The sequence below is a fragment of the Pyrus communis genome, chromosome 12 (genome assembly GCF_963583255.1).
Source record: "Pyrus communis chromosome 12, drPyrComm1.1, whole genome shotgun sequence".
Classification (NCBI taxonomy): Eukaryota; Viridiplantae; Streptophyta; class Magnoliopsida; order Rosales; family Rosaceae; genus Pyrus; species Pyrus communis.
This window is the reverse complement of record NC_084814.1, coordinates 17747109-17765074: the sequence shown is the minus strand read 5'-3', so window position 1 is coordinate 17765074 and position 17966 is coordinate 17747109. Positions and strand designations below refer to the sequence as shown.

At 39.6% G+C, this 17966-nt stretch overlaps 3 protein-coding genes across 4 annotated transcripts; 1 reads left to right on the top strand and 2 right to left on the bottom strand.

The window, feature by feature from the left end:
• Positions 1–6350, bottom strand: LOC137710099 (uncharacterized protein At4g10930-like). Its single transcript, XM_068449054.1, has 11 exons — positions 6304–6350; positions 6119–6194; positions 5823–5872; positions 5526–5595; positions 4849–4958; positions 4676–4741; positions 3734–4152; positions 2768–3618; positions 2606–2680; positions 969–2089; positions 1–831 (listed from the first exon to the last, which is right to left on the bottom strand). Exons 1-11 carry the CDS (start codon positions 6348–6350, stop codon positions 615–617), a joined length of 3102 nt encoding a protein of 1033 aa, XP_068305155.1. The 3' UTR covers positions 1–614.
• Positions 6351–7391: 1041 nt separating this feature from the next.
• On the top strand, positions 7392–11280 carry LOC137710995 (calcineurin B-like protein 7). 2 transcript variants are annotated; one of them, XM_068450183.1, is made up of 9 exons: positions 7392–7728; positions 8264–8384; positions 8979–9061; positions 9241–9300; positions 9718–9826; positions 9958–10010; positions 10166–10246; positions 10377–10489; positions 10741–11280. In XM_068450183.1, the coding sequence occupies exons 2-9, from the start codon at positions 8300–8302 to the stop codon at positions 10793–10795; spliced, it is 639 nt and encodes a 212-aa protein (XP_068306284.1). In that variant the 5' UTR covers positions 7392–7728; positions 8264–8299; the 3' UTR covers positions 10796–11280. The 2 variants fall into 2 exon arrangements, with proteins under 2 accessions (XP_068306284.1, XP_068306285.1); XM_068450184.1 differs by lacking the exon at positions 7392–7728 and having other exon boundaries at positions 8018–8384.
• Positions 11281–13184: 1904 nt separating this feature from the next.
• LOC137710994 (GDSL esterase/lipase At1g71691-like) lies at positions 13185–15269 on the bottom strand. Its single transcript, XM_068450182.1, has 5 exons — positions 14896–15269; positions 14427–14554; positions 14079–14318; positions 13729–13984; positions 13185–13627 (listed from the first exon to the last, which is right to left on the bottom strand). Exons 1-5 carry the CDS (start codon positions 15239–15241, stop codon positions 13395–13397), a joined length of 1203 nt encoding a protein of 400 aa, XP_068306283.1. The 5' UTR covers positions 15242–15269; the 3' UTR covers positions 13185–13394.
• Positions 15270–17966: the final 2697 nt, after the last annotated feature.

Below are 17966 nucleotides of genomic sequence, written 5' to 3'. Positions count from 1 at the left end.
TTGAAATGGTGATAATAACCATGCCAAAGTGGCCTTATGAGGTGATGGTAGTGGCAACGATGATGGTAGAAGTGTCACGTGGTAATTGTTGGTAAGATAGTGGTTAAGTTGGTGTCTATTTGGTGATTATCATGGTGGGGGTGGTGTTGAGGTGGTTGAGGAGTAGGTAGGCATGGTGACGGGGTGGTGATGATGGCGGTATAGGTGGCAGTCATGGTGGTGGTGGTTGTGGTGAGCATAGTGACGCTCTCATGGCAATGACAATGGTGGCGGCGATGGCGACATTGGTGACAATGATGCTCCTTAAAAGTCTATATTGAATACAGTTGAATTTTAGAGTCAAGATAAGTCTATCACTCCATATACAATACACCCCCTTAGTCAAGTCATGAAGAATTCGATCGGCTTTTGTTTCGATGGACCTTCCTTTCCCATATGCGAAGTATTCTTGAGAGACCCTATTGGAAGCAACTATGACCAAATGTCATGCACATTAACTGATGATATTCTTGTATATGACCGGAGCTCAGGCAGGAAAACTCACCTGGACATATCTTCCGACACACGTTTCCTTCATCAACTTTCGTTATAGAGGATCAGCTGTTTTCGTTCTGTCAGGCTGTCTCAACATACTGCTCCGCGAGTTTCTTCACCTTCTCACCTTCCTTAATTAGGAAATTTGCATTCTTGGATTTAGAATGGTATTTCATAACCTTATCAGTTGTTTTCACCACAGCCCGCTTGTATTGTTCAGCCATAATCACGCCACTCTTGCATAGCGGTCTGATGTGCTCTTTAATGTAGGCTTCCACCTGTAAAGGATTGGAAACAAGTCAGCCCAAATGACATATTTCAATTACCTTAAGTTCATCCACAGAAAATATCCTTTCATACGGGTTTAAAGAATGAAACAAGAGCAATGTAAAGGAATTTAAAGTTTGTTTTAGGGAAACGTGGCTGAGAAATACCTTCTTAGATACAGAACCAAGGCTGTTAGACTGATCGTTAGAGCCCGTAGTGGTTTCTTCTCCTTTGTATCAACTGTTTCACCTGGTTGTATGTGGTTCGCTGAATCTTCTCCGCCAGAGGAGTTGCATCCACCACTGGCAACAAGCATATTTTTCAAATTGTTCTCCTTACCCAATCCATTTGTTTTTACTGCTTGGTTTGACTTTGGCGTACAATTTTCATTCTCTTTAGAATCTTTATCTTTAACCAAAGCTTCATCAATCAATCCAGATAGCTTTTCTGATGCTTCTGGAAATTTCGTTATCAGTGATTCTTTATCCGGTCCATACAATTCTTCACATTCTGCAACAGAAAGTTCTTCACCTTCTTTACCGAACAAGGATTCCAGAGGAATGCTAGATTCTTCAGTCCCACCCTCCATGATGTAGTTTTCCAAACCTGAACAAGTAAGATTCTCGAGCATGCTGGAAGAATCTTTTTGTACTTCAACAGTCGTCTCTGTCTTCTCAGAATCTAGATTCTGATTAGATCTTTCAGGTTGAAGTGTAGAGAACACCAGTTTCAATTTTGGTGCCCCTTCTTCTGGTTGTGGATTGGAGATTTTTGCAGCAGCAGCACCAATGTAGCCTTCGTCTTCCAAATTGTACTCAAAGTCACCATATATGTCCAGATCCGGCTGAAAATCCATTTCAAATACATTATCAGACCCTTCCTCTCTGATATCTAACGAGGGGCCATCTTCTTCAGCAGGAACTTCCACATTGGGATGTGGACTATTTGGAGGAGAATCGGACAGAAGACCAGCATTTCTCAGTGCTGCTTCAATTACAGGATCAGTTGAAATTTCATCGGCAGCTTGTTCTGCTCTATCAGCAGGGACTGAAGATGGGGATGAACTATTTACTGGGGCTGCACCTGCACTAGACTTCCTATTTTCTGAACGACGCAATATCTCCTGGGAACATAGATTCATATACACTAGCTTGCTGCTTGACCTACCAGCAACCCCCTTTTCTATATTTATTGCATCTACAACAGTTAACTCCGTATCCGCAGTTCTACGGATCACCGGCAGATTTGCTTTCTTCAAAAAGTGCTCAGTCAGACGGTACAGCTGTGTCTGCAAGGCAGATGTTTATAACAAGTCCAAACAATCAATTAGCCTCCAGTTTCATGAAATTAAACAAATAAATGATGTTAAAAAGAACTTGTAACTTGTACTGACCTATCCTAAGAAACTCATGTTGGCGCTCCCATCAGAGTGGTGGTAATATCAGTAGCAACGGTTAAAACAATGGTAATGACTTTGTTGTTGTTCGATTGAGGTGGCGTTGGAAGCAGTGGCGTGTCCTAGCTTAGGTTTACTTGATGAATCACTCCTCGTGCAAGATTATGAGAAATTAGGGGGCAAGGTTCCTTTCTACCATTTCCTCATAAGAAAGCTCAAAAAACTACCACCTTTCTAATTTTCCATTCAAAGACCAACAGAAGGCAACACCCTTTTCCATGTTCAAAATATTTCTTAATAGAAAGACCTGACGGAGTAACCTATCAAGTATCAAGAGAATTGATTAAATTCGATATCTAGGACGCACCAACATTGGTTAGAAGAAGAGCACACACAAGGTCTTCATACCTGCCTCGCTGATAAGGGGATTTTATTATGACGACTGGGCGCCAAAACCGGCCTCATGTCTATTGGTAATTGAGCCTGCTCAAAGCAACCACAAATTTTATTATATGATCTGCAGAACCAAACAGCATAAACAAATGGTTTTAAAGTAAAGCTTTTACATACTAGCAAAGGGTAATTTGCTTTGAGTGTGGTGTCTTCCTGTTTTTCATTTGTCGTGTTCGTGCCTGCACCACTTTTCCTGGCAAGAACCTCTAGAGCCCATTTTCTTTTGTCAGTTTTATCAACCACTTCACTCGTGGTTTTAGATTTGTAAGCACCAGACGAAGAAACCAAGGACCCTTCCAAGCGTTTGTCTTGATGTACTTTGTTAGACGCAGCGCCATTCTCTGAGCTTGGAACATTATTCTTAGTCCCATATTTCTCCAATGAAGGAACCCGGCCTTTTGATGAAACCGTATTCGTTTTTGAGGAATTTGAAGTAGAATAATTAAGAGATGACTTCGAACACTTTTCATTCAAGGCAAGCTGTTTATTATTCTGCTCTGTATTACCAGCAGTTTTAAGAGGTAAGAGAGGCTTAATATCATATTTTCTTGGGAGTACCGATACATCTGCTAAATACAATTTGGAAAGAATTGGATTTGTGGACTGCTTATCGGACTCCTGCTCTGTATCTACACGCTCTGACCTCTCTTTCAGAAGATTAAGAACTGACTTCAAAGTCTCAATCTTTTCAGGCTTTGTAGTTCCTAAGCTGCGATGCTTCCAAAATTCAATTTGCCAGTCCCGGTCCCATGCATATGTTCTTCTTCCATTGGATGTCCCATAAATCTTTTTTGTTAGATTCTCACGTACTTTTCCCTTCTGCAATATTGCCTTCTTTGCGTTCAGTGCCAAATGTGGTACCTTCTTAACAGGTTCAGTTTGAGGTCCCCCTGCTACAGCAGTCCTAAAGGCATGAAGAAGCTTTGGATAGACGAGTAAATCTTCTAAGGGGATTGCACGCTCTAATCCTGCTGATAAATCATCACAAGAACAAGAAACTGTGCCTGGTTTGAGAGTTAAAAAGATCATGAGGAGAGCTGCTGAGGATAAGGACTCGTCTGGAGGCTAATTGATTGTTTGGACTTGTTATAAACATCTGCTTTGGTGCTAAAGAATTTGAAGGTAAACTGGAGGTATCACTGGATAGGGACAGTTTTAGTTGCTGAGCTTCAAGAACTGGTTGGTTAATATTTCTTTCCCAGGAAGGTTTTTCCAACTTGTGGCTATCGTCAGTAGACAATACCAATTCTTTAGACTTCAGGTCCTTTCCAACTTCACCGGTTGGCAAAATGCTCTCACTTGGTTTTCCATACCCATGATTTTCGCCAGCCATTGAGACCACAACAGCTGTCTCACCACTATCAGCAACAGAAACAGATACCTTTCTAGAAAGATTATCCTCAGCTTCAGGTTCACCATTAGGATTTTCTGGACCATACTGTTTGTTAGACCTCTGGACTGAACCTGCATCTGATTTTTTTGTCATTTCATCAACTAAACATCTACAGAAAGACAAAACAAACCAAAAATTAGGATTAGTTAAAAAAAATCAGTATGACAAGTTATATGAAAAGAGAGGACAGAGGAATTTTAGGAAAAAAAAGAGAAATATGTAATCCATTATGCCTATAAATCTTGAGGTGGATAAATACGGATCGCCAAAGCTCACTAATCAGTCCAAACCTACAGGGGTTGTTACTTGGCAGCAATTGTAAACATAAATGGTTCTCTTTGTCCCTGAGTCACAAATCAGATCGTATCATTACCTGACTTGACTGTTTAATCTAATTGGTTGACAACTCAAGATAGGGATCTCCACAACAAAAACAAAGCTCCCATAGAAAGGAAAAGGACCGACAACCTAATTATCTCCATTGACTTTTATTTTAAGGGTACGGCCAATGACAAGTTGTTATTGATATTATAACGAAACAGGATCTATAAGGAAAAGCCACAGACTAGGTTCAGCAAAGGAGGCAACGGTGCAACACCCATGAACAAAGGAATGATCCCCATGTAACCTACCTTGGGCATAACCATGTACTCTCAGATGTGCCCTCCGGATCAAATCCCACACAGAAAGCATGGTACCTGTTTCGAATTTCAATTCAAGTCAAAAAGCAATTAGAAACTAATTTTTTATAAAAGCATATATTTTAATGGAAAGAGTTCCTATATCACTTTGCTTGATTGTTAACCATAGTTCACATGAATCACAAGCAATTGATGTATCAAGATTGGAATCTCCCTCAGTAGCCACTGATCCACTTCGAATTTTGCAGCCATCTCCATCCAAGCATGTAACTGCCTACAAGATGATAAAGTAACATAAGAATTTGGTATCAAATGATCAAATGTTGAAAAGTAAACTTGAAGAAAAAAATAAAGACGCAAATTACAGGATTGGGGAGAAAAGGAAACAGAGGGATCCTAATCGGACCTAAATGGGAATGACTTCAAAACATAGAATTAACCTTAGTCTAACCATTACTTAAAAACCACGCTAACATCCAAACTCATCTTTTTTGTGGAGCACATAGCATTCCCATATTAGAAGGTCCATATCCTGTATAAAGTACTAATTCAATTCCTCTCGGCTGCATCTTGATATAACAGGAATGGCTACAGATTACCCTAATGATGCTTATAAGCACAACACCACGTCTCAGTCGTTAGACCAAAGTACTGGGTCTTCAGAAGAGATCAATGCATGGCACATAAGAAACCCAGGGAACGGAAAAATTTCACAACTCATGGGTCATGACTCAGAAGATTCAAACATAGAGTCATTTAAAGGAAAACAAATTTAGAACCATAAACCACAAGTGAAATATGTAGAATCACCTGACAACAATTAACTTGCAAGGATAATTACATTTTCATCAATGTAGTATGATGGAAATAAGAGAGTGTTATTCTTCCCTTCAATACACCGATCATCGTCACTGCACAGATGAACATGGAAAAATTAGTCTCTGTTGAAACTTGTCCACAATAATTAAAAAAAAAAAAAAATGTCTTGGTTGCAAATTATTTAACAAAATCTTTGAATTCCAATTCCACATGAACGGTACAGATGAGTAGTAAGCCACAGAACATGTGCTGCATATAAAAGTGAACAAAGAACCCTCACCAATAGACTTAAACACATTATCCATAATTACGAAAGTACCTATAAGTTGAGTCCTCGTCCTCTTTGCTGCTCCCAATAGTATCATATATCTTCACATACAAATCAAACTCATATGATTTAGTGCCACTTCAAACCAGCATCAAATCGCTATTTTGAGAAAACTTCAAAATAAAATTTCTGTTTGCAACAAAAAGAAAACTATTGAAAACAGATAGTTAAGAAATCAAAGTAACAACTGTGCTTTATACGAGTTGTACATTAATACCATTCTATAATCCATAGCAATCATAACAGAAATAATACTAAAGCGATAGCTGTTTATTTGCATCACTCACCGGAACACATGTGATCATTTGAAATTCATTCTGGCAAAGCGGGCAGAGGTTTGTAATGGTAGCCCAATTGTCAAACCTGAAAACCCCCAAGATGAACCCATGTCATAAAACAAAATTCCTCTCTCTCTCTCTCTCTCTCTCTCTCACACACACACACACACACAAAGCCACACTAAAGCACGTACCAATGCTGGCAGCAATCGAGAACACCCCTGTCGATTATTGCATTCATGCATATCCCACATGTTTCACCCTCGAAATTGGTATTGTCCTGCACATTATGACAGCAAAATAAAAAATAAAAAATAAAAAAAATATCTCAAACAGATACGAAACCAAGCAGCTACACTTAACTTGCGTATCTAAACACACGAACACAGTTCAATCATGCACTGCACCTCTTCAAAATTCAGCCAATTTCCCGAAAAGGAAGCTCATTTGCTCCATAAAACCCAAACCCTCAACGTAATCAAGCTACCGGTATATAAATAAATAAGCTATAAATTGCATGAAAAATACTTGCACAGCTCAATTAAAAAAAAATTAAAAATTTGAACTTGAAGCTTACATTTTGATAATTGTCATCAACTCCAAAAGCATCTTCCTCTTGCATTGGACTCGTAACTAAATCAACTTCCATTGCATCACCCAACACTCGCAACTTACTAAAACCTAATCAAACAAATAATTATGAAAAATTATAAGAAATAAAAATATGATTTTGTACAATTTAGAGATCAACGAGGAAACGAAAACGACGAGAGCGGAGAGATTACCGGTGAAGGAGAGAGACCGCCATGTCTGCATTTCTGGGAGGAGAGAGCGACTGGGACGACGAACGAGTTCGTAACTCGGAAACTCGGAACATGCCACGAACCCCAAATTCAAAATCCAACGGCTCCCCTCTTCCCTTGGAAAAAAAAGACACCACGTAAATTCAACGCTCACTGATGACGTGTCCTTATAAAATCCAAAACAGCTAATCACAGGAGTGATTGTCAACTACGTGACCAACCCATCCACGCACGTCATTGGGTTCTTGGCTTTATATATAAATATACTATTAATCTGGTCGGCGGACCATTACAAAAACGATTAAATAAATAGATACATGGGCCATCTAGATTCATCTGTAAATAATGAAGGTAGAAGAAGGGGATTGATTGAATATTTTAAGACAAATGGAATCAAAATAATGGGAGGAAGATGGCTTGGACTATTTATGTACTAATGTATGTATATGGAGTCCCACTTCTACTTTTGAGCTTTGAAGGAAAGTGCTTTTGAGGTTTGAGAACACCAGAACGTACTGCCCCAGGTGAGCCCCACGGATTCTAAAGCATATCTACGGCTTCTTTTCAGTCATAGTTCTCTGGGACCTAGTATCTGCTTTCCGCTTTTTTTCTGGGAGTTTTGGTGGGTGGAAACTACAGCTGGTTTGCATGCATCTGTTGTTTCAACTTTTTAGTAGGTAGAAATTAGTTTTGTTTTATTTTTGACAGAGAGGAAGAATGGGATTTGAAAACAATTTGGTGTTTACTTGAATCTGGAGGGTGAAAATCTTGGTTTTGATTTAAGACGATCAGAGAGTGCTCTGAATTGCGCTGCAGGTTGACTTTTCTGAATGTTTTACAAGCTACTTGCTTCATTTGATTTCTTTTTTTTTTTCTTTTTTTTTTTGGTAAACTGCTTAATTTGATTTCTTGATTTTAATGAAACAGTTCTATAAATGCTTTTTTTCCAAATTTGTTTGGTTTGCTGGATCTAGTATCTACAACACCAATGGTTGAAGTTTGTGCGTGTGAGTATATATGTGTGTGTGCGTGCGTGCGTGCGTGTGTGTGTGTGTGTGTGTGTGTGTGTGTGTGTGTGTGTGTATTTGTATGTATGAATATTTGTATGTGTGTGTGTATATATTTGTATGTATTTAACAGGTGCTTACCGAGAAAATTGTTGACCAACTAAAATATTGTTTACAATGGCGGGATCCGAAAATGAATCTCAGTTTCTTGGTGTGTTTTTTCTTTTTTTCTTTTTAATTCTTTTCTGGGATACTGTTGTAGGAAGTTATGATTTCCGGAAACGTTTTGAAGATTACTTCTCAAAATACCTATTTTTTATGTATTTTTTCACTGGATTCTGCAGATAAAAATTAAATCTCGATAGTCTTCTGTCGGAATCATGCTGCACTGCTTTTGCTTCAAGAGTTCGAGAGTTGATAGACTTGGACATGAGGACCCTAGAATTCTTGCTTCAGAAACTGCTTGTAAGTGTATAATTCCAAGAGTTGCGCTGTGGAACTTTAACAAAGTTATGTTGATTGAGATGCATGAGTCATCCAATATTTATTTCCAGCATTGTACATGAACACGAAACCATCGCGATGCTGCGCATATAGCTTTTTATTGCTGATGATCTTCCTCTAGCCCGTCTCTTTTGTAAGTTTAGAGGAAGAAGTATTTTCTGTGCCTGTGTCTTTATCTTCACATGCTACAATTCTACGGAGTGATGCCTTGGCTTTTGTGGCACCTTCGTCAATGCTCATGCTATCCAAATCCAAATGTTGCAGCTGCAACAACACGCACTCTGCGTGCTATTTCCGGATGTTTGTTACTTTACTAATAATGTTGATTGCTTCATTTCTATTGCGTTACCATACAACTCCGCCCTCTGTCACTTCTTGTTGATGGGCTTGCACAGGTGGTAGGTGCACCACAACCACCATCGTCCATACACCATGCCCTTATGTATTTGAATTTTTTATATATTTGGTACTGGCTGGTGTTAATATACGGTTGATCATAATCTGCACAGTGCACATATCAAATTTCTGAATTTAGTACTTTCGATTGTTTAACAGTTACGGTAAATGAAGTGGAGGCCTTGTATGAACTGTTTAAGAAACTATGCAGTTCCATAATTAAAGATGGTCTTCTACACAAGGTATTTATACCTAAGGTTGCATTTTGATCTTCTGACACACATTCTTGAGATGACATTTTGTTTGCTCTACACTCGGAGAGCTATAGAGATTATGTTGTTGAAGTTGAAAGTCGAAAGGATCTTTCTGTTTCATTTTCTTACGTTACTCATGCGCTGAATCTTTGACATGATATGAACAGGAAGAATTCCAACTTGCACTCTTTCAAAGCCGCAGTAAGCAGAACCTTTTTGCAGATCGGGTGCGTATACATAATTGTAATGTTTTGTGAGATTGTCCACTTTAGATCAAATTTTGCATACAAAATAAAAGGGCCATTTATGCGCGCTGGCAGCGCAAGAAGTCCATAAATCCCTGGATTCGCTACTGTAAGCCTCCCAGTCTAGCTCAGCGTTCCAATGCATGCACTGTCACAACAATCGTACTGAAACAATCTGACTGGTCGTATGGTTTAGCTAGCCTAAAACAACTAAACGAGGAGCTTTTCAACAATATCATGGTTGTTCACTTTTCTAGCCATTTTAAACCAAGTATTTTCCAGAAAAAAGAATTGAGCTATTGAACCACACTAATACATAAACCACATAGCCTAGATAAGGAGTTTATTCCAATCGAGATTTTAAGATATATTCTAACAATCTGCATTTTGTCATTGCAGGTTTTTGACTTGTTTGATGTCAAGCACAATGGGGTCATTGAGTTTGGAGAATTTGTTCGGTCATTAAGCATTTTTCACCCACGTTCTTCCGAAGCAGACAAAATCTCATGTATGATAACAGAAGATCGTGATTTGTGTTTCTTTTTTCTTCACGTTGGTATCTATCTTTTTTGCTGCTTGTGTGTGTACAATTAATAGTTGTGTTCTTTCCACGGAATTCTTAAAGTTTATGCTTTGCAGTCGCATTTAGATTGTATGATCTACGACAGACTGGTTACATTGAGCGTTATGAGGTAAATCCCCTGCTATTTTTCTTGACCACTTTTTCTTCAAATGATATGAAAACTGCAGTTAAAGTTTCTTACTTTTTATTTTGAAACATGAAATATCTGCAAATCTGATTCTTTTTACCTCTCTATGGGTGTTGTCGATAATATTACCTTGGCAGTTGAAGCAGATGGTGTCAGCCCTTTTGAATGAATCAGATCTGGACCTTTCCGATGATGTTATTGAATCAATTGTCGAGAAGGTTTTGATTACTCTACACTTTGTTATTATACGTTCTTGTTTGCTCAGATTCTGTATTTTTTTCAGCCAACAGTTCTAGTTTTACTCGTCATTCTAATTTTAATCACATTGTTCTTCGTGTTTTTCTAAAGACAATAACGGAGGCAGATTTAAACGGAGATGGCAGAATTGATCAAGAAGAGTGGAAGGAATTTGTAGCAAAGCATCCATCTCTGATAAAGAATATGACTCTTCCATATCTAACGTGAGTCCGAAAACCCTATCAATGTCACTAGTACTGCTTTCTTTCATCTATTTGACACTTACTCATTATGCTATCCATCGAAACAAGAAATCATATTCTACAATTCTTCGCTCTTGGTATAGCTCCACAGAGAAAGTACCAATTATCCATTTACAAAGCGGACTTTCACTTTTTCAGTTAACATAATATGCTATTCAACAAACACATTTCCTCAAAGTTACATGCTTCTAAATTCGGCTTCCATTTTCTAGGGACATTACCGTGCAATTTCCCAGCTTCGTGCTCAACAGTGAAGTTCAAGACTAGACATAATCATACTTCAAAAACCCAGACACTGTCACTGTTATTTCTTCTCGAACGCTAGACATGTCAAGTAACCAGCCTGTGTAAAGCCATGGTACATAGAGGAGGATAAGAACCAAAAGCAACTATTAAGGCTGCAGTTCATAGCATAGTCCTTATTGAGATCAAGCACGGCATGGTAGATTTCCGACTAGGTTTTCAGTAATGAAGACCTCATTCGGCATATAATCTTGGTGTTTCACAGTGTGTTGTGTAATTTAACTGCTTAACTGTAATCAAGGTGTAAATTTTGGTTTAGAATTCCCTCCTTATTTTACTTGGATCGGATGGATCCCTGTTTCAAACTCTGGTTGAAAGTTAAATGTCTGTTAATTTCTTTGCTAAGAAGAACTGAACGTATAGATTAACTGGCACCGAGGAGGGACACACAACATTGAACTTTTTTGTTGAAGCACTCTTTTTTCTGGTCAGGTGGAAACATTGTTGAAAATAGCCGAATTTGGTACAAGTCTGCCTTTGCAACAGATATTTCTTTTCTTTCCAAGTTTTGCTAAGAGATTATCGATCATGCATGTTATCTTCTCAAGGAAACAATAGCACCGGATACCTAATTTGATATGGCGATTAATCGAGAGACTCACATCAATCAACGGTAACTAATCGTCATCTACATTCACGTGTCTTAAAATCACCCTTACTTTTATGGTTAAAGGAATATTTTCAAGAGAAGTTAAAGAGAAGAACCAGATTCCCAAATCCCAAACTCAAAACAGTGACCATTGCTATGAAATTTCTTTGTTCTTCATTCACGGCATGTGCAAATGCTTACCGCAAGTTAGAATTTTCACCAAATTTGTGAGCAAAGATATTTAAGTCCTCACACTATATTCACCAAGCCCGGATAAAGGAGGGAGGGGGAGTACGTCAGGTAGTCGAAGAATGCGCAATAAAAAACTTTTTTGTTTCGCCAACTCTTTTTTCATTTTGCCGACGCGACAGCCGGCACTTAATTTGTTCTTCACGTCGAATGCATATGACACTATACTCACAATTCTATTTTCATGTAATATTCCATAAACCCACACCAATAATGTATGCAATTCTTATAGAATTATTAGTTAATTGTCACATTAGCATCTGCACATATGCAATGTCGTCATCGTTTCCATTAGCAAACACTTGTTTCAACATAAGCCATACAAAATAATGACCTTCGTCGTTCATTCAGTAATTGTTGTTTATGAGATTTGAATTCAGTATTCGAAGCATGCAAAGAAGCAGTAAGTTCTGCCAGTAAAATCTTTTGGGAAAACTTCATACGTGACATCATAACTTATACGAGTTGTAATATGCAACCTCTGAAAAAACGATACAAGATTTGTTACTCAAATTTTACTAATTCAAAACGTGTTTCCGACACTAACTCCGTCTAGTTTTCCTCCCACGATCAATAGGAATAAAGAGTGAGGGTGGAACATGCTTCCTCGCTGACAATGTGTGACCTACCCTATTCCAAAGCACATTGTACAACTACAAAAACACCCCAACAAGCTCTTACGTTGAAAGCTATTGAATCATCAGAGCAACGGACATAGTTCGCGTTCGCATTGCAGAAGAACAGTTTTTCGTTCACGTAAAGTGTTTCGGATGGGCTGTGTTTGCAAGAAGCAGAGACTTGAATGTGAAAACTTAGCAGTTCTTGCTTCTCAAACCTGCTGTAATTAAGCTTCTTCATTTGGTTTTAATTTACTTGTTAATTTACCATGTACATTTACGTTCTTTGGTTCTTGCAGTTAAGGTAAATTAGGGTAAAAATTTGTACGAGTTGTTCGGGAGGTTGAGCAGTTATATTGTTGATGATGACCTTATAAGCAAAGTAACAAGTTTCATCTCTTCGATTAGTTAATTAAATCTACAATGGTTACTAATTTATGTTATAAGATTTTCATTTGGTAACTCGGTATCAATTTACGCATCGTTTCCGGGAAGAGTTTCAGCTCGGATTGTTCAGGAACAGCAAAACACAAAGTCTGTTTGCAGATAGTGTGAGCTTCGTGGCCTCGGTTTTTCTGAGTTTGGAATGCTGATCTTTTACTGCCACTCTAAACATTCTGTTTTGTTTCCGGGGACACTTATCTTTGCTTTGCTTAACCTAATAGGTCTTCCATATGTTCAACGCGAAAGATGATGGGGCGATAGCATTCAAGAGTTTTTTCGATGTCGGACTTGATCCTGTCTGATGACATTGTTGAAGCCATAATTCCACCTTTACCAATATCTAATTTTCGATTTCATTACAGTTCTGTAAATTTACAACCTCATTTCCTAGTTTCGTGCTGAAAACAGACATTGAAGACAACACTAACATCTACCTCCAAATCGGATCCCACTGCATTACCAAAAGCGAAAAATATACAACGCACTTTTAGTTGCCAACAGAAGTCAGTTGAAAATTTAGAAATGCCACTTGTATAGTGAAATGTACAATTTAATGTTGTAAGCAGTTGATGCAGAAAGTATAGTTCCAAAAATTTTGAAATGCTTCTCCGTTTGACCTTTGTTTTATAGAGAGTATGGCCATTGCTGCAGCTTCTCCGTCGAATCAATAGGAGCTCAATACTACCATGTCCTCTAAGTTCATCGGATAGCACATTTTCGCGTGCAGGCCATTCCACACATTATCAGCTAGGATGGCATTGACCGCATCCGTTGGATGGAACTGATCCCACCAGACATGATTAGAAGCATCATTGCACGCCATATCCGGCGATAAACACATGACAAAACCCTTGTGCTCCCCCAACCCACAGCAAGCATCAGTAGTTTCATTGAAACCTGAACAAGATCATAAAATTCACACATCATTAGCATGCAGGCACCTCTAACAATTTTTTTGGTAACTGACAGGAATTAACAAGTTTAGAAAAACCTCTCACCGTAACGTGCAAAGTTCTTTATAATATCCATGGAACCTTCAAACACATCGCAGAAGATAATGTTGGAAGCGGGAAGCTCTTCACGTAGCTCCTCAATCATATACCTCATCACAAAGTTGAACTCCATTACCATGTTGTTTATATCCTCAATACATTGACCATCCTTCACTCTGTACTGAAATAAATAGTGAGGCGCACAGCCTATCGGTGCCAGCCCCATCACTACCACCTTCTTCACATTTATGTTGTACAAGTTCTGCACCATCAAAAGACCAAAATCTCTAAGTAATCGGTTAAACTCCAAATTGGGAAAATAATTCAGTATGATTAGGACTTTAGGAGATCATCACCTTAATTTCCTGCCTCAATGTGGATGCTAAAAACTGATTGAAACCCCAGGGCAGATACAGATTTTGCACGTTGGATACGTTACGCAAATAGTAATGTATGTAGTCGTTGATTCCAATCGAAATGTAAAGCACCGAATTTGAGACGAGATCAATTGCAGCTTGCTCTCCCAAACTTATTATAAAATGCTGATAGGTGTCTGTGAACTGCTGAACCTGCTGAGTGAAGGAAACATGTTGACCCTGTAAACAAATTACATTAGTACTATAATTAAGAAGCCGTAAAAGCCAAATTAAACATATTAATTGAAGAGGCTACATAAAACTGCTGAAAGAATGATTCCGGCATACCAATTCTGAGCCACTGGTGAATATAATTCCGGCACCGGCAGACGCAAAATTCAATCCGTGAATCATCTCCTCCACTCTTCCGTTCTGCCCAAGATAACTTGGTACGAAAGGAAGCCCGAGACGGAGCGCTGATAGAAAATTCCACAGAAAAAAACACTTGTAAAAGAAAATCTTGATCTTTATCATTTCACCAAAACAAAAATTTGACTTTATCAGAAACAATTTTTTTCAAGAAAACACACTCAGAAATCAATTAAGTCCTTCAAGATATGAAAATTGGTGGACAAAAATCCTTGAATTTTAGATTTCTTCCATTTGGGGTTCCAAAAAAATCAAGAAATCATCTCAACCTCTGCACTTCTTAGAAAGATAAACATAATTTTTTAAATGAATCAATAATTAGATAAAAATCCAAGATGAAAAACACTAGAATTTAAGCAAGAAATTGGTTAAAAGAAGCAACATTTACCAAGATAATCGACAGGGATTCTGCCATTGCAGAACCTCCCAGTGGGTTGGTGGGTATCGAAGTCTCGACCGTAGGGGAGGCGGTCGGCGCGGGCGAAGGTTCCGAGGAAGTTGTTAGTGCCACAGTCGACGGAGGAGTCTCCGATGACAAAGAGCGCCGGGACGAGGGAAGTCGCCTGAAATGACTCGGTTGAAGCTGTTGGGGCCGGAGGGAATGAAGAAGAAGAAGGTGAGAGAGTCGGGCTGATGGAATTGATGAGTTCTTGGGGATACGGAGGAGAATACGGTTGTGAAACGGCGGTGTAGATCAGAATGCAGAGCAAAGAAACAAGAAGCTTGAACGCCATGGTGGTTGGTCGTTTGGAGAGAGAGGGAGAGGAAGAAGATGGTGGTTTTGGCGGGTATAAAGGGCGCTGTTACGGAATGCTAGTTGCAATCTTGGCATTGGGTTACCACGGGCTTATAATTTCATCTCTGACCCCAAATGTTTTTGCGGGCTGGGCTTTGCAATCATGGGTGGGCTTTTTATTTGTGAGATGTATTATATTCAAATATCGTGAATGACGTGTTTGTTACTAATATTTATTTCTTTTGCTTTTTATCGTGAATATATATCATTTTATAAAAAAATAAGTCAATCTCTTAACTTGAGTTTGCTCTAATCAAGGGCGAAGACTGAAGCAATTCAAGTGAGGCCTGGAGAGTCACGCCTCTGCTTGATTTTTCTGCTCGTTTTGAAAGAATTTACTATAAAAAATATCAATATCTTCTTGCGTGTTTAGGTCATACTCCTTTTTCTTGAGTTACAAGTCCTCACGATACTACTTCTCATTTTCTTACTATAAGCAGAAGGATGTGTGCGAGTCCTGCTACCTTTCAATGTTTAAATTAATGATGTCCACTTTAAGTCAAGAACTAAGTGGGATTCTCGCTTCTTCAAATCTCCTCCCCTCCTTTCTCATTTTTCTCATTTTCTTTTTCTTCCTATAAACAAGTCAATACAAGATGTTGACACAGCTTAATCGTGACTGTTCAAATAAGAGGGGACTGGAGGAAAAGAAATTTTGGAGAGAAGAGAATCCTACTACGAACTTAACAAAAGTGCCTTTATATATTTTTGGGTGATGCTATTATATATATTAATGTTTTTATCGGTCATTTTACAAACGAGAATGTGGAGCCTAAAATAATCCCAAAAATTCTAGAGGCAACATGTGGACTTTTATTTAAAGAAGACAAGATTGCCCTTAATAAATGGGCAGGCATCTCAGATGCTCCCACGCGCAACTCACACCCGTGGAGGCCTCAACAGCTGAACACAACTGCCCACAATTCACCTGCCCTTGGTAAGGAATTAAAGATAAGGATTAATTACCCAAATCCTATCTTTAATACATTCATAATTGAAGATTGACTCCAATCAAGTAAGTAATCCTAATTTAAATCAATTAGGGATAATTACCCCATTATCTCAAGATATTATCTCCTATTAAATATCTTGGGAATATTTAGAGAATATCTCTCCATTAAACACTATATGGCCGGCCCTAAAAAGCCCTAAACACTTTACTCTCTCAAAGAAACTAACTTAGGCATCGGAGATCTGTTGACCTAACCCCCAACCCCCCCCCCCACCTCGTGGGCGCATAAGGCTTAGGTCTTTGATCAAAGGTGTTGATTGTTTTGCAGGTGTATTTTCGTCAAGACTGAAGACGGCAGAAATTTGCATCGACAAATTGGTGCTTTCATTGAGAGCTGATTCAAAATACTCGAAGAAGCCTCTTGTATTAGTTTCTTGAATTTCTCACACGTCGTATCAATTAATTTTTCCTAGAAAAGTTTCTTGATCAATCCCTAGAGAAAGGATACAATGGTAGGAAATTCAAAAACTACGACGAACGGAACCTCCTACGTGCAAGGATTTGGATCGGATAGTGGATATGAGGACAAAGTCCCACGACGGAGGTCCTTAAGACTCAACACAGCGGCAGGTAGAGCCCCACCTCCGCGGAGCCACATCACCACCATGACCCAGCAGCCACGTGAGGCCACCAGGCCACGGCGCCACTTCCACCACCGCTGCCCTTGCAGCGCCGCACCCTACCAAACACTAGACATGGGGCCTAGGTCCAATTCCAAGCCTATGGGCAAGAAGCCTAGAACTTGCCATTTGCCACGGCAAGCCCTGGGCAAGAGGCCCAGCCTAACGCAGCAGCTGCTGCCAACCAAACAACTCAATAGGCCCAAGCCCAAGCCACTCAACCAGCAGGCCAAGATATGACAGCCCAACGGCCAGGAGGTCCATGCAGGATCAAGGCGAGTAGGTGCAGGTCCAATGCGCCCCGCGACCTAATCCATTCCAAGGTCACCTCCGGTGATCTAGATTCCGACCACCAGTCCTGCGATCGATTTAGGGTTACCTACACCCTATTTTTCTGCAAGAATGCCCACTTTAGGCTCGAACTTTGTACCTGCAGTCCATTACACTTCCACCACACATGGAAATGCTCATCATTCAAGTTCTTCCAATCCAAATGGCGAGCACCACCTACCTCAGCAGGTCGCCAATTTGACGAACGCCCTCGCGCAGCATACCACCTTGGTGAACTAACTCTTCAAGCGCATCGTGATGCAGCGCACCCTAAACGAGGTGTCATAAAGCAGGACAAGGGCGGAAGAACGTGACTCATTCCAACGACATCCTGACAAAGAGTCGCTCAGCTCGCCACGAACTGTGCGTTCGGGTAGTGTGCACTCTCGTTTGGGCCTTCGGGGAAACGTTTTCTCCTGCCCAAATGCACAGAGAAGCATTCATTCCCAACTCAGGTCACGAGTCAATGTGCATTCGAGGTTGGGTCCACACTCCAACGAGCACTCAGGACATTCCAGGCAAAACGTCCACAAGAGGCTAGGCCAACAAGGAGATCCTCCTATAAGGCAACAGAGTAGTCAACCACCTAACGCCCATAGATGAGCATATGAGTAATCCAGCTCAAGTTCCACTGGCAACCTCCGCCAAGCGCGACAACGAGCAACACAACATGAACCACGTGTACATCAACCGTAGCACAG

Excerpts from the sequence above, each read along its gene's own strand:
- LOC137710099 (XM_068449054.1), bottom strand. The coding sequence starts at position 6,350 with ATGAATGCAATAATCGACAGGGGTGTTCTCGATTGCTGCCAGCATTG. Across the intron at positions 5,596-5,822 it reads GACGAGGACTCAACTTATAG|TGACGATGATCGGTGTATTG; the intron begins GTACTTTCGTAA and ends TCATCTGTGCAG. Across the intron at positions 3,619-3,733 it reads AAAGCAGATGTTTATAACAA|GATTAGAGCGTGCAATCCCC; the intron begins GTCCAAACAATC and ends ATTTATCAGCAG.
- LOC137710995 (XM_068450183.1), top strand. The coding sequence starts at position 8,300 with ATGCTGCACTGCTTTTGCTTCAAGAGTTCGAGAGTTGATAGACTTGGA. Across the intron at positions 8,385-8,978 it reads TCTTGCTTCAGAAACTGCTT|TTACGGTAAATGAAGTGGAG; the intron begins GTAAGTGTATAA and ends ATTGTTTAACAG. Across the intron at positions 10,011-10,165 it reads GTTACATTGAGCGTTATGAG|TTGAAGCAGATGGTGTCAGC; the intron begins GTAAATCCCCTG and ends TTACCTTGGCAG.
- LOC137710994 (XM_068450182.1), bottom strand. The coding sequence starts at position 15,241 with ATGGCGTTCAAGCTTCTTGTTTCTTTGCTCTGCATTCTGATCTACACC. Across the intron at positions 14,555-14,895 it reads AATCCCTGTCGATTATCTTG|CGCTCCGTCTCGGGCTTCCT; the intron begins GTAAATGTTGCT and ends ATTTTCTATCAG. Across the intron at positions 14,319-14,426 it reads TCACCAGTGGCTCAGAATTG|GGTCAACATGTTTCCTTCAC; the intron begins GTATGCCGGAAT and ends ATTTGTTTACAG.